At 38.0% G+C, this 14,416-nt stretch overlaps 1 protein-coding gene across 5 annotated transcripts in view; it reads left to right on the top strand.

The window, feature by feature from the left end:
* The first annotated feature begins 9,549 nt into the window (after positions 1-9,549).
* The window catches only part of Pdcd6ip (programmed cell death 6 interacting protein), a 167,247-nt gene continuing 162,380 nt past the window's right edge, over positions 9,550-14,416 (top strand). For 3 of the 5 annotated variants that reach the window (XR_010051319.1, XR_010051321.1, XR_010051320.1), the window contains exon 1: positions 9,550-9,913. Coding sequence is in view for 2 of the 5 variants with exons in the window: in XM_005005276.3 (XP_005005333.1) it covers positions 9,705-9,913 (209 nt within the window). In the remaining 3 variants the exon portion in view is untranslated. The remainder of the gene's footprint in view (positions 9,914-14,416) is intronic. The other 2 variants (XM_005005276.3, XM_003473478.4) reach the window with 2 other exon arrangements.

Here is a 14,416-nt window from a genome sequence, read left to right as displayed (position 1 = left end):
GCTTCCTTCCTTTCCCCTTCCTCCTCCCTTCCTTCCATTTGAACATGTTCTTCCTAATTCCAGTATCGATCATCTATTTTTCTCCTTGGTTGTTCATAGGGTTTCTCACAAGAGAAAACAATGCAATATTTAAACATGTGTGTCTTAATTATTTCACTTAAAATTATGGTTTCAAGGTGCATTCATTTACCAAAAAATGACTCAAGTTCGTGTTTCTTTATACCATTGTGTGTAAACACCACATTTTCTTTACCCACTCGTCTGTTGATAGGCATGCGGGCTGTGGTGTGACACTTTTAACTCTTTTAGGATGATACCTAGAAGGTAAATACCTGGGCCAAATAGAACCTCTACTTTCAGTTTTTTGAAGAATCTCCATACTGATTTTCATGGAAGTTGCACCAGTCTACACAGTGGAGAAGGGTTCCCTTTTCCCCACATCTCCTCCAGCATTTGTTATTGTTTTGATTTCTTGGTTATAGCCATTCTTTCTGGAGTGTGATGGGATCTCAGTGTTGTTTTGATTTCTATTTCTCAAATGATGAATGATATTGAGCAGGTTTCACATTGTTTTTCTGTTTGTACTTTATCTGAGAAGTGTCTATTTCAGATGCCCATTTTTGGATTGGGTCTTTGAATTTGTGGGGAGCTCTGATTGTTTTAAGTTTTTAATATATTCTAGATATTAATTTTTTGTCTAAGGAGTTGCTGGTAAAATATTTTTCCCTTTTCTGTGGGTTTTCTCTTTATCCTGCTGGTGATTTTTTTTTTTTTGCTGCGCAAATCCTTTTTAATTTGATGTGATCCCAGTTGTTGATTCTTTGTAATATTTCCTGTTATTGGGTTTTGTTCATAAAGTATTTGCCTACACATATGTCTTCAACAGTTTTAGACAAATATTTGTGTTTTTATATTTAGATCTTTGATTCATTTCCATTTTAGTTTGGTGCATGGCAAGGGATATGAGTCTAGTTTCAGTCTTTGTCATGTGGAAAGACAGTTTTCCCAGTGCCATTGTAAAGGCGCTACCATTCTTTCAGTGAAGATGTTTGACCTCTTTGTATAAGACTTTTTTTTTTTTTGTCTTTTTGAGACAGCATCTCTCTGTGCAGTTCAGGCTGGCCTTGAGCTCACTTTGTAGCCCAGGCTGGTCTTGAACTCGCAACGATCCTCCTGCCTCAGCCTCCAGAGTGTTGGGATTACAGGTATGAGCTACCACACCAGCTTGTTTGGCCTCTTTGTAAAGATAAGGCAGCTAAGTGTGTTTGGAATTGTTTTTGGATCTTTTAATCTGTTTCATTGATCTTTGGGTCTGTTCTTTTGCTAGTACCATGTTGTTTTTATCATGGTAGTTTTGTCATGTAATTTCAAATCAGGGATTGTGATGCCCCTTGCCTTGCCCCCTGTTGTCAAGAACTGATTTTGCTATTTTAGGTCTCCTGGCTCCTTACGAATTTCAGGATTGTTTTCTTTAGTTTTCTGGGGTATGCTGTTGATGTTTTCATTGGGATTGCAATAAACTGTACATAAGTTTTGGAAGTATGCTTGTTTTCACTATATTTGTACTCCTTATCCAAGAACAGGGGATAGCTTTCCATTTTGTGATTTTTTTTTCTTTTTCAGAGTAGTACTTTTCAATGTAAAGGTCTTTCACTTCCTTTGTGAGTGCAATTCCTAAGTATTTGATTTTTCTTGATGTTATTGTGAAAGGTGTTGTTTCTCTAATTTCTCTCTCAGTGAGTTTGTTATTGGTATACAGCATTGGAATGCTGTTGATTTCTGAGTGTTGACTTTGTACCTTGGTATACTACCAAATTTGGTTATTAACTTTAGAAGCCATTTGAAATGGAGTTTTTGGGTCTTCTATGTAGAGTATCATGTCATGAACAAAAAATTATAACTTAACCTCTTCCTTTCCTATCCATATTCTTTTATGTTCTGTTGTTTAATTCCTTTGGCCAATGTTTTCAGAACTATATTGAATAGAAGTGGTGATAGTGGGCAACCTTGTTTTGTTCCTGATTTTAGAGTGGAAGCTTTCAGGTTTTGAGCATTTAGTATGATGCTGGCTGATGGTTTGTCAGAGATGGCTTTTATCAGATTGAGATAAAGATGAGATAAAGAACCTTCCATTCCAGGTGTTGGACTTTGCCAAGTGCTTTTTCTTCATGTAGTGAGAGCATGTGGTGTTTAGTCCTTAGTTTTGTTAATATGGTGTATTACATTTATTGATGTGTGTATGTTGAATCATCCCTGCATCCCTGGAATGAATCCTGCTTGGTCCTGGTGTGTATCTTTTTGATGAGCTGCTGCATTCTGTTTGCCATATGTTATTGGGAATTTTGCATGTACATTCATTAGGGAGGTTGCCCCGTAGTTCTCTTTTTGGTTGGATCTTTTTCTGGTTTTGGTGTCAGGGTGATGTATGCTTCCAGGAAAGACTGTGGAAGTATTGCTTTCCTTTCTATTTCCATTAAAGAGTTTCAGGAGTAGTGGTATTAGATCTCCAAAATTTTTCTCTAAAGACTTTCTCTGAAGTTCATGTAGAATTTGGCAACGAATCTGTCAGGATCTGGACTTTTTTCTTTGTTGGTAGTTTTAAAAAATTACTTCTTTAATTTTAGTAATTAATACTGCATTACTTAGATTCAGCTTTGGTAATTCAGGAATTTGTCCACTTCTTCTGAATTTTCCATTTTATTAGAATACTGGTTCTCAAAGTGGGTACTAATGATCTTGGGCCTTCTGCAGAATTCATTGATTTCACCCTTTTTATTCCTAATTGCATGAATTTTGGTCTTTTTTTCTCATTCTTTTGATGAGTTGGCTAAGGGCTTGTCTATTTTATTAATATTTTCAAAGAAGCACTTCATTGATTCTTTGTATTGTTTTGTTAGTCTCAATTGAATTAATTTCTGCTCTGATCTTTTTTTAAAGAGAAAAAAAATAACAAAGTTTCCAAACATGATAATTAGAGAGGGCATCATGGTTTATGTCTGTGTCCCCCAGGCCTCATGAGTTTGCATTGTGCATTTGTGATGGTTCAATGTCTAGTGCTTGGATTGATGGTGTCAGTGCTACACCCACATAGGGGTGGAGCCAGGATGTGATGTAATGGCAGGAAGAAGGTGTGTCTTGCTCTTTGCTGGTTCCTGTTTGCTGTTTGCAGCCGCCATGAACTGCGGCCCAGCCATGCCCGCCTGCCTTGGAGCCAACTGAGTGTGGACTGAAACCTCCAAAAACTGTAAGAAATAAACCTTTTCTTTCCCAACTTGGGCTTGAGGTATTTTGTCTCAGCAACGAGTTACAGTAAAGAGTAACTAAGACAGAGGGTAACAATGATTAATATATTGCATATTGTTATCTTTAAATTAGTTACTTAGAGTACAAGATATAGGCATTTAGTTGTCCAAACAATATTAGCAAAACCATACTTTTCAATGAAGTAAGAGAAATTAGTAGTATCGCCATCTTAACTATCATTTACATAAACATATGTATATATACATATATTATTTCTTTCAGCTTCTCATACTAAGGAGACACATGTGAGTCTGATTTATTTCACTTAGGAGTATGGTCTCTAGTTGCATCCATTTACCTAGTTTATCCTCCTTTTTGGCTGAGTAGTACTTCATTGTATAAAAATATGTCTTTTTAATCCAGTCTTTGGTTTCTGCTCAGATCTTTATAATTTCCTTCCCTGTACAAGCTTTGTATTTAACTTGCTCTTTTTGTGGGAGCTTGAGGTTCAACATTAGGTTATTTGAATTTGCTCTGTTTTTTTCATGTGGAAATTCACTGTTATAAATTTCCCTTATTGGACCATTTTTGTTGTATCCCCTAAATTCTGGTATGTCGTACTGACATTATCATTAATTGCAGAAACTACCTGATAATTTGACATTTGTCAATTACTGAGATAAACTTAGATGTAGTTATTGTTTAGGGGTATTTGACTGAGTTTTATTTTTATCTTTAGACAGTTTTAATGGCTCACTGACTTAGGTGAAAAAAAGTTGCCCTTGCTTTAAAGTATTATCAATTTTTTGGTGCAATTAATACTTTATAGCTCCCCATGGAATTTGGCTTAGGGTACCCTTTAGCTGAGACCACATCTCAGGATAGCTACTCTCACACCCCTCTCCCAAAAGCATTTCTTCACTAAATCACATGCTCCTGATAGTCTGTCTTCTAGGAAGCCCAATCCAAGAAAGCATGTAATTCTATGACCAAAACAAATTATAAACAAATGTTATGAGCAGGTGTTGTGTGCCAAGCACTTTCTAGATATCAGTCACCTGGACAGACCAAGGTCCCTGTGTTCTGAAGCCTGTGTTTTATTGGGAGACATAGACAATGAATGAGAAAACAAAGAAATGATACAATTTTGGATAATGATAAGTAATTGGAAAAGAAATAAGGGAGCAGTATATGATGGAAGACGGGGCATTATATTTGATAGAGCAAACAAAGGTATATCTTTTCCTTTACTTTTGGTACAAATAACAGGAAACCAAATTAAATGAAGTTTAAACAATAAAGGAAATTCATTATATCATATAAGAAAAAGTCCAGAGAGCTATAAAGTTTCATGGTAAATATATCGTTAAGAGTTGTTTTGCTTTGATTTGTCAGTTTTGATCTCTAGAAGAAAACAATAAATAAATGTTCTAGAGCAGAGTAAGTGTTAAACTGCAAATCATAATTTGAAAACACATTTAATGTAAAGTCGTGAGGACTTGCTTACTTATAAGAATATAAAAGGGAGCACAGACTTCTGAAGACTGTGTTTCCAATCAAAGGGAAAGGTGCTTCCAGGGGTGGTAGTATTTATTTGTAATCCTAAAACTTGGGAGGCTGAGGCAAGAAGACTGCTGCAAATTTGAGACCAGCTTGAGATACAAAGTGAATTCAAATCCAGCCTGAACTAGATAGTGAGACTCTATCTCAAAAAACCCAAAATCAAGCAAACAAATAAAAACAAAGGTAAGGGTATTCTATTCAGGCACAAATCACAAATTTTCACAAGGAAAAACTCATTGTATTGTATAGTTTAAGCAACCTCTTGGATTATCGGTTCAAAATTGGTTAATTACACAGGTGCTTGACAGAGCAGATTGCCAGATTCCATATGAATTTGTACCGTTTAGACGATACAGTCAGAAGTTCACCAGTGGCAGCTTTCTTACTGATTCTGAGCAGCTTTATAAAAAGCAGCTGGTGTGATTCTTTTTCCTGGGATTCTGACTCCTTCCTACACAACAGGTTCAGTGTCATGCAGTGAGGAAGTATGCGTGCATATACTCAAAGTTCAGCAAATATTTCTCTTAGCCATTTCCTCATGGACACAAGATGGTTGTAGGAGATCCAGATGTCAGATCCCCACATACAGTGTTTATGAGCCATCTTGTGTTACACTGTAATATATTTCCTAAAATTCCTTTCAGTGATAAGTCTGGCTATATTAGATATAATGTGCTAGGTTCAAAGTGTAATACTTGTTTTTCCATAGTAATGAAAGCTTGAAATTAGTCAGAGTATGAGTCATGGTGATTCAGCTTTTTAAAAAAGATTGGATGCATTACACAGGGACAGAATATTCTAAACAAACTGCCAAAAGAAATGCATGATTTCAAGTTTGTATCAGACTGTTTTCTTGTCTGTAGTGAATAGTCTCTTAACTTGAGTTGCTTAATAATTACTGAACATATTAAAGAAATATACTTCCCTCCTGGATCAGTGTCAAGTCCATAACCACACTACTTGAGAAGGAAGCATCTATGGGAGTTAAAAAAAAATAGGAAGTAAAGGCCAGGAATAAAAGTCAGAGTTTGTTTAAACTTAGCTGTCTTACACTCTTTGTGTATAATCTGGAAGTGCTGCCTTGAGACTACCATGATACAAGAAGTTATCTTTGGCGATAATTTTAATACCACACCACCATTTATTTTCTTGGTAACCTGGATTTTGGTGCAGCAGAGCAGCTAGCAATCTCTTTGCACTTGTTTTGTTTTTAAGATAGGGTCTCCCCGTGCAGTTCAAGTTGACCTTGAACTCATTATGTAGCCTAGGCTAATCTCAAACTCACAGTGATCCTCCTGTCTCAATCTCCCAATGCTGGGGTTACAGGTATGCACTACCACTCCCAGATTCTCTTTGCGTTTTAGAAGGTGATGGCTAACACAGAAAAAAAGTTGGTGGAGTAAGGAAGGTCGAAGGATTCTACAGACAGCCAAACTAGTTTTACTATTTTATCTGGAGCTAGGTTTGCTTCAAGCTCCTGTAAAGGCCAAACCACATCTTTGCCCTAAATCAGTGATATCTCTGTCTATAGATTTTTTATTATCACAACCTGCCTTGTAATAATTCAGTTCTAATCCAATTCTTCTTCAATGCATTTGGCAGTATACCTCCTTGAAATAATCTGAATAATGGCTTGATTATGTTCCATGTCCAATACACCTTACTGGTTTTGTTCCTATTTTAAGGATCCTTTTAACATGGAAACAATATACTGTGACACTTTTAAAAGACCTAGAAGCTTTCCTGCCCCGTTTAAATTCTGGTTAACACTTATTCTCAGAAATTATTTTATTCAAGCAAAATGATTCTCATCCATACTGGTGGCAAAGGGCAATAGTTATTTAAATAGTTGTGAGTGAGGTATTAGAGAACAGGTAACTGATGTAAATTTAATCAGCAGTATATTGGATAAAAACATGTTTACAGGGGACAGAGCTCAGTGGCACAGTACTTTCCTGGCAAGCACAAGGTCCTGAGTTCTATTCTTGATATCCTCCCCTCAAAAGCATTTGTACAGGGAGTAATTCTTAATAAGACTATAGTTTCTTGATTTTTTTCTTTAAATATGTAAAATTTTGCTGTTATGTGGGCAAAATGTACATATTTGTATTTTTAAAATAGGGAATTTTTTCAAGATTTTTGTAAAAGTTAACCAAATCAAGGAAACTAATATTCCTTGATTACATGTCGCAAAAAAACACCTGAGTATTTCCTGGTGGCTTCTGAACTATGTTGAAGTGTTCCTTCAGCCCCAGGGCTTAAAAATAATTTGTACACTGACTACCAAACAAGATCACTTTGTGTAGCTCTAATCTCACAGTGGAGGGATATTCTTATATATAGAATTATCAATGTAAATGTAAAAGCAAATAACCCTCATGTGTGGGTTGTCCACTGGGCTTCCTTATACCAGTATATAATATTTTTTTGTCTTTTTCCTTTTTATCGGTACCAGGGATCGAATTCACAACTCCCTGCTTGCAAGGCAGGCGCTTAGCAATCACTCAGATGTTTAAACTCCCAAACCAGTTGCCACCAGTGATCATTTCCCCTTTTCTATCCAGTTCGTTGGCAAATTATTGTTTTTAACCAAAAAATGTGCTTCCTTGCTTCATTTTGCTTTTCTTTAATGTACTCTCTACACACCAGGCAGAGTGATTACTTTATTTACTTTCATACAGAATAGTTTAAAGACATTTTATAAATTGTGGTAAAATAAGCTTTTGTTATAATGTAAGAAGTATATACTGTATGTTGCAAACAAAATACACGGAGATAAGCATAAAAATGAAAGATAATAATGTTATCTTTACAACTCTTTGAGTACACAAATTTACACATGTACTTTTTAAAAAAGAAATAAGACATTGTAACAATGCCATTTTGACTTTTTTTCCAGCTAATAATCTCTGCTTCTCTATGGCAAAAGTTTCATTTTGTCAAAAGTAATAAGAACTGTGGGAGTAATAAAACCCAAAATGTGTAATTGTTACTGTAAAAAAGAGAGGAAAAGAAAGTGCTTTAAAGGATATAACTGCATGTATATTTAAGTGTATAAGATAGATAAACATATTACTGAGTTTTTGTTGGATCACTGAACAGAACTGTTTGCAGTCTCACTGTTTGAATGTCCACTTTGTATGCTTTAATTTTGTAACGTGAACAACTATTTCTAAGATGATAATATGTAATCTAATAAGTAGTGATTTCCTACTGTTTATTTTTTCGAAATTGTGTATTACTTGTACCCTTTTTATGTTTTTAAAATTTTTCTCCTTAAGTAAAATTAAAAAGTTTCATTTTGTCTACTCAAATTTTTTCAATTGAAAAATGTAATAAGTAGTTTGTAAAGATCAGGATCCAGCTCAAGTGGTAAAGCCCCCTTATATTTCTTTGCATAAAATAGTTTATTTTCTTATGATAGTAAATTGTTGAAGAGATACACCTGTTATCTTCCACTTTCCAAATTTCCTTGGTTATTTTTTCTGGTACTATTTGTTTGCTCATCTGTCTGCTTGTATTTATTGTATATTAGACACAAAAGCTTAATAGATTCAAATTAAGTATTTTCATCTGGAATATATCATAGATGATACTGTATAGTTCACGTGACATTCCATCAAGACACAAAATATGAGCTTGATCTATAGGGCAGCCTTTTTTTTTTTTTTTTTTTTTGGTACCAGGGATTGAACTCAGGACCGCATGCTTGCAAGGCAGGCGCTTATGCCACTGACTAAATCCCCAGCCCCTATAAGAAAGCTTTTAAAGGTATAAAAGGTAAATTGTTTTAAGTGCTATTCATAGCTTCTTTTTGCGTATTGACAAATTCTTTAACTTGGCTTAGAAGATTTTGAACTATTAAATACACGCTTATTCTTCCAACTTTCATTCCAATCTCTATTTTTACAAAAATTCTTTGGTACAGGGTAGTGAGCCTGTTGCTCACTGGATTGTTGTTGTCGTCTCTGGATGTTAAGCAAGCATTATGTTTTTTTGCATACAATACTTTGAGACAGGGTCTTACTAAGTTGCTCAGGCAGGCCTTGGACCTGACATCCTTTTCTCTCACCTTCCCCAGTAACTGGAACTACAGGCACGTGCCACCGCACCTGGCTTCTACCTACTTCTAAAATTGCTACAAAATTTGTTTCTACTTCCTGGGCACCGGAATTGCTTTTTTGGTCTGAGAGGTTCTTTCTGCCTAGCAATTCCTCTTGACTCTCTTCATAATGTCAAGCATCTTTCTAAACTACAAATGTCATTTTAAGTTCACCTGCTCCGAGAAAAGCTTCTTTAATTAACTTGTTTAAAATCTAGTTGATAGGAGCACGTCAACATTTTAAATCCCAAGCTTTTGGTTATTTTCCCCTCCTTATGGCATTAAAAAAAAACAAACAAAAAACCTTACTGGGTTCTTCCCCAACTCTGTAATCTGCACACAGGCAGAGACGATGCCAACTAGGTTCACTGCACACAAAACCACGCATTAGTAGCTGAATGAATTATGATAGGCTGCCAGGTTGTGGGTAGGTGAAAAGGACAATAGTACTATATAGATCAGTTGTTCAAATGGAGGAATAGTTATTCTTAAGTAAAACGGATTAGTCCACTCACGCGGACAGCAGAGAAAACGAGAATTGCAGAAGCAAAGTCAGCGGACCCGAAGGTGCGCACGGGCGTCGCCCCGGCACCCTCACGTGACCGCGTGCAGCGCGCGCGCCCTTCTCAGTGCGCCTGCGCCAGCGCTCCCGGAAGTGACCAGATCCGAATCGCAGGCCGAGCGCACGTCCGTCAGCCCGTCGGTCCGCTGGTCCGCTGCTCTGTACCCCAAGCGCCTCGGCCCTCCTCGCCGTCCCGCCTTCTTTCTGGCCCAAACTGTGGGCAGGGTGCTCAGCATGGCGACATTCATCTCGGTGCAGCTGAAAAAGACCTCGGAGGTGGACTTGGCTAAGCCGCTGGTGAAGTTCATCCAGCAGACTTACCCGAGCGGCGGGGAGGAACAGGCCCAGTATTGCCGCGCGGCGGAGGAGCTCAGCAAGCTGCGCCGCGCCGCCCTGGGCCGCCCGCTGGATAAGCACGAGGGCTCCCTCGAGACGCTCCTGAGGTGGGCGCGGGGCCGGTGGGGGGAGGTCGTCCAGCCTGCCGCCCTAGCCGCCTCCCTTCCGGCTTCTCTCTAGCTGTTGCCGAGGCCCATCCGAGGCGCCCCTCCCCGTCCCGCCCCAGCTGGGCCGGGAGCGCAGGTGTGGTCTGCATTCTTTGGGAGTGAGCAGAGCTGGCCCTGTTGACTGGAAGTGACCGTGCCTTCTCGTCCTGTCCTCTAGTTCTGCTCGCTCCTGCTGTGGGTGACCAGGCCTCGCTACATGGGAGAAGTCAGTGGTGAACTGATCCCTCTCATTAACTAGTTTTCACTTTTCTTTGAGACTTAATTGAAGGCTTTCTTGTCCTCTTCTTTTTCTTGTCACAGTCTTAAGACTTTCTGGGTCTGATCTAAATTTCACAGTGGTGATTGTTTTAGGGAAGTGGAGGAATTGGGACACTAGACCTGATAGCTTTTATTATTTCATATTAATTTGAAGTAGATCATCCACTTAAATTCAAAATAGAGACAGATGGAGAATTCTAAAAGTTACGAGCTACATTTATTTGAAATAAAGCTTGAGTGACAGAACGTTCAACATAGGCTGTGTAAAATTAGTTTACAACCTCTTGTACGTGATGGAATAAATTTAGCAAATGTTTATCGACTTCATGTTGTATTTACATTTATTTATTTATTTTTGGTTTTTTTCGAGAACAAGTCTGGTCATGTAGTTCAGACGGGCCTTGAACTCACTAGCCTAACGTGAACCTGGAACTTGCAAGGATCCTCCTGCCCCAGCCTCCTGAGTGCTAGGATTACCTAGCGGATTGCCACTACACTAGACAACCTCATTTGTGTTTAATGAGTTCTTTAAATGGTAGTTAACAGCGAAGGATGACAGAATATTTGTGTAACAGTGTATGATCTCATTTCCTATGCGTAATGCATTCTTGATCCACAGAGAGGAACACTGTTGTATTAAGGTGCTAATGTTAGAAATCCAGGTTAAACTAGCTGAAGCTAAGAAAAGACAAGTCTTGTGTCGGACCAGTCTGAGGCGATTCCTTTCTAAGCATTAGGCACCACTGGCTCTGTTGTGGAGCTTCCCTCAATGATGGTTTTTTCTCAGGTGAGCTTTGTTTGTCCTTGTACTGGGAAGTGGCCACTAGCCACTCTTAGAGTAGTTATGGTCCATGACACTGCTTTCTACTTAGCTCTGTTGAAAATTGACTGAGGCCTCTAATTTGGTTGGTTTGCAGCCTTTTACAGTGGAGAATAAAATTCAGTGATCTTTGCTGGAGTCATCTCTCTGGTTTAACTTAATCCTTTATGGATCAAAGCAGGATTAGTTTGGACAGGGGAAGGGTTGTGTTCCCTAAAGGAAGAGCTGTTGAACAGATTACTTAGAAGCTGTGGCTCTGCAGTATTAGTTTGAAGGGTAAAACTAACTTGGGCTACAAGGATACTTAACATAAGCATTTAGGAATAGTTGGCCTTTTCATTTTTTTTTCTTTTTTTTTTATTTCTTGAAACAGGGTCCCGCTTTCGTAGTCCATGTTGCCCATAGACTCCATGTTGGCCTTGCATTTGAGATCCTCCTGGCTAGGCTTCCTGTGTGCTAGGATTATAGATATACACATTTACACTCAGCCCACTTGGCTTTTCTTTAGGACTAACATATTTAAAAAAAATCTTCAAAGCACTTTTTGTGTAGTCTGACTTAACATTTAATGGGAATTTTAATTTTAGAAGTTTTAAGAACACAGCCAGACACAGTACTGCATGCCTGTAGTCCCAGCTACTTGGGAGGCTGAGGCAGAAGGATCACAGATTTGTGGCTAACCTGGACAATATTAAGATCCTATCTCAAAAAATAAAAAGGCTGGGAATGTAGCTCAGTGATAGAGCACCCCACTGTTCAATCCCTAGTATGTATTTTTTTTTATAAAAGCTTATTTGTGGTATAATGAATCTTACAATATTTTGTTGAATATATTAGAGTTGGTTCCAGTACTAACAGGTCTTAGGATCATCAGGGGCATTTGGCCCATGGTTTTAAAATAACAAAATCATAGTAGATAATTCAGATAGCATCTGCTGGGAGGTTTAGAAGGTTATTTGTTCATTTTGATTTTTCTTTTATCAACATGAATGTGGGAATTTTGGTAGTGGAGCTTTTATGGAGATGGACTCCTTGCAACTGTTTCTTTGGCATTTGTATATATGTAATCCTCTCTTAGTATAGTCCTTCAGCAAATACTGAGACATAAGTAAGGGAAAAGGGAAGAACCTTCACACTGTTCATCCGCACTTCGAGGTGCTTGATATTCTTTGATATCCTCAGGTGGAGGATCTGGGAATCTGAAGATTATTTTCTAGGATTTTCAGCTGCACCTTGTCTTTTCAGTTGCATGGTGAAAATCCAGTCCATTATGATACTGCATACTTCTTAATTCAGATTCTTGTTTGACTCTTGATATGATTTGGCTTGTTTGTTGGCTCCCTTCCAAATTTTTAGGCAATTTAGATTTCAGCTTTTTCTGGTATTCACTTTTTTCCCTTTTTGGAACCTCTTGTGTGCTGTTGTGCTTTTTTCTATTCTTTTTATCCTTGCACTTTGTGCTTTTGCAGATGCTAACCTTGTACTTTTTTTAAATTTTTTATTTTTTATTGGTGCCGGGGATTGAACTCATGACTGTGCTCTTGCAAGGTAGGTGCTTATGCCACTGAGCTAAATCCCCGGCCCTAAGTTTATACTCTTAACACTGAGCTGTACCTCCTTTTACTTGTTTTTGTTTTATGAGACAAAATCACACAATATGTGATTCAGGCTGAACTCAGATCCTTTTGCTTTCGCCTCCCCAGTGCTTGGATTGCAGATGTATTACAGCAGCCAGCCCTTAATACATTTTTATTTATTTTAAAGTGGGCTTTTGTGAGGGAGCAGAAAGTAGTCTTTATTCAGATCCCTTTGTTTAATAGGAAGAGAAAGGCCATCAACTCTCGAGTGGTTGTATCAGTTTATGTTCCTATCAGCAGGTATACATGAGTTTTTAAATTAAATTAAAAATTTTTTCCCTTCTACTTGTTGCTGTTCACTGATTAATAAATTAAATTACTGCCAGGTGTGGTGACTGACTGACCCATAATCTCAACTGCTCAGAGGTAGAGGCAGGAAGATCACAAACTAGAAGCCAGCCTGGGCAATTTAGTGAGATCCTGTCTCAAAATAAAAACGTAACTGAGATATCATTTAAGGGTAAAGCGCTTGCCTAGCCCTGGGTTCAGTCCCAGCAGTAGGGTAGGAGAGGGGGAGGGATGGAGTTCTCTTTGTGGCTTTGTACCTTTTAAAGATTTTAAATTAAATGAAACTTTTCAGTACCAGGGATTGAACCACCATTTGTGTTTGTCAAACAGGCACTTATGCCACTGAGACAAACCCCTCGCCCCAAGATTTTAAATTTTAAATAAATGAGTAGAAATAAACTCATTTATTTCTATATTTTCTTCCAGCGTCCAGCTTAGTATACTTGCTTTCCATCTTTCTACTTGTGGAAATCTTGTACTCAGGTTCTACTTTATTAGAGATATATTCCTGGTCAGAGTATGCTGATACAGAAAAGCCTAATTACCTGATAAAAATAGAGGTGTGATTCTCTTTTAATTGTGAGTTTTCTTTCTAGAGAACTTTGATACCTGAGATGATAGGTGATAGCTGGTAGAATTATATGCAGGAGTATTTTGTTTTTTGGGAACAGTATTTTGCCTGTGGTAACTGCAGTTAGCAATGGTTGCTTTCTTTTGTAAAGTGTTGGCTGAGCTCTTGTGTTGGAGTTTATTTCCTATTGTTTAGTCATTGTTGATTTCCAGTGACTTCCTTCACTTGTACTTCTCTTTCATCTTCCATTAGCTGACCTAAGGCAGTGATTTTACTTTGAGGATTCCACCTTATAGCTTCTAATCATTTAAATATGTAATATAAATGCACTGTCTTCCCATAGAACTAAAGGTTTTTAAGTTGACTTCAAAACTTTGGGATGAAGACAGTAGGTATAAATTTTTGCAGCATTTGACTGTTCTTTTCTTGAACCATTTGTAGAGCAAGTAATTTTTTCTGCTTCCCTCCTTGCCCACTTTAGCAGAGAACAGCAAATAAGGTCTGCCCAGCTGCTTCTTTTTATTTTGTTTTGATTTTTATAATACTGAATATTGAAACTAGGACCTTTATATTAAGCTGTGTCCCAGTCCTTTTAAGATTTTTAATTTTGAGAGAGAATCTTACTAAGTTAGTCAGGCTGGGCTTGAACCTGGGCTGCTCTGGTTCACCTTTCCAGAATTCTGGGATTAGAGGCATGCATCTGTTTTCGTATGGTCCACGAGGACCACTCCGGTGAGTTAACACTGTGGGCGCTGCAGATCTACGTGAAGGTGTTCCCTATGCTTCATTCTGTCTGTTGCTTCCAGTGCTTGCCTCCGTGGCGAGTGGCCATGCTTAAGGCTACCCAGGCTTGCTCTGGTGCCACCTGC

This window comes from Cavia porcellus, unplaced genomic scaffold (genome assembly GCF_034190915.1).
Source record: "Cavia porcellus strain 051 isolate PalLab524CR breed Dunkin Hartley unplaced genomic scaffold, mCavPor4.1 scaffold_13, whole genome shotgun sequence".
NCBI classification, from domain to species: domain Eukaryota; kingdom Metazoa; phylum Chordata; class Mammalia; order Rodentia; family Caviidae; genus Cavia; species Cavia porcellus.
Note: the sequence above shows the minus strand (reverse complement) of the source record. Positions and strands in the feature narration are given on the sequence as shown.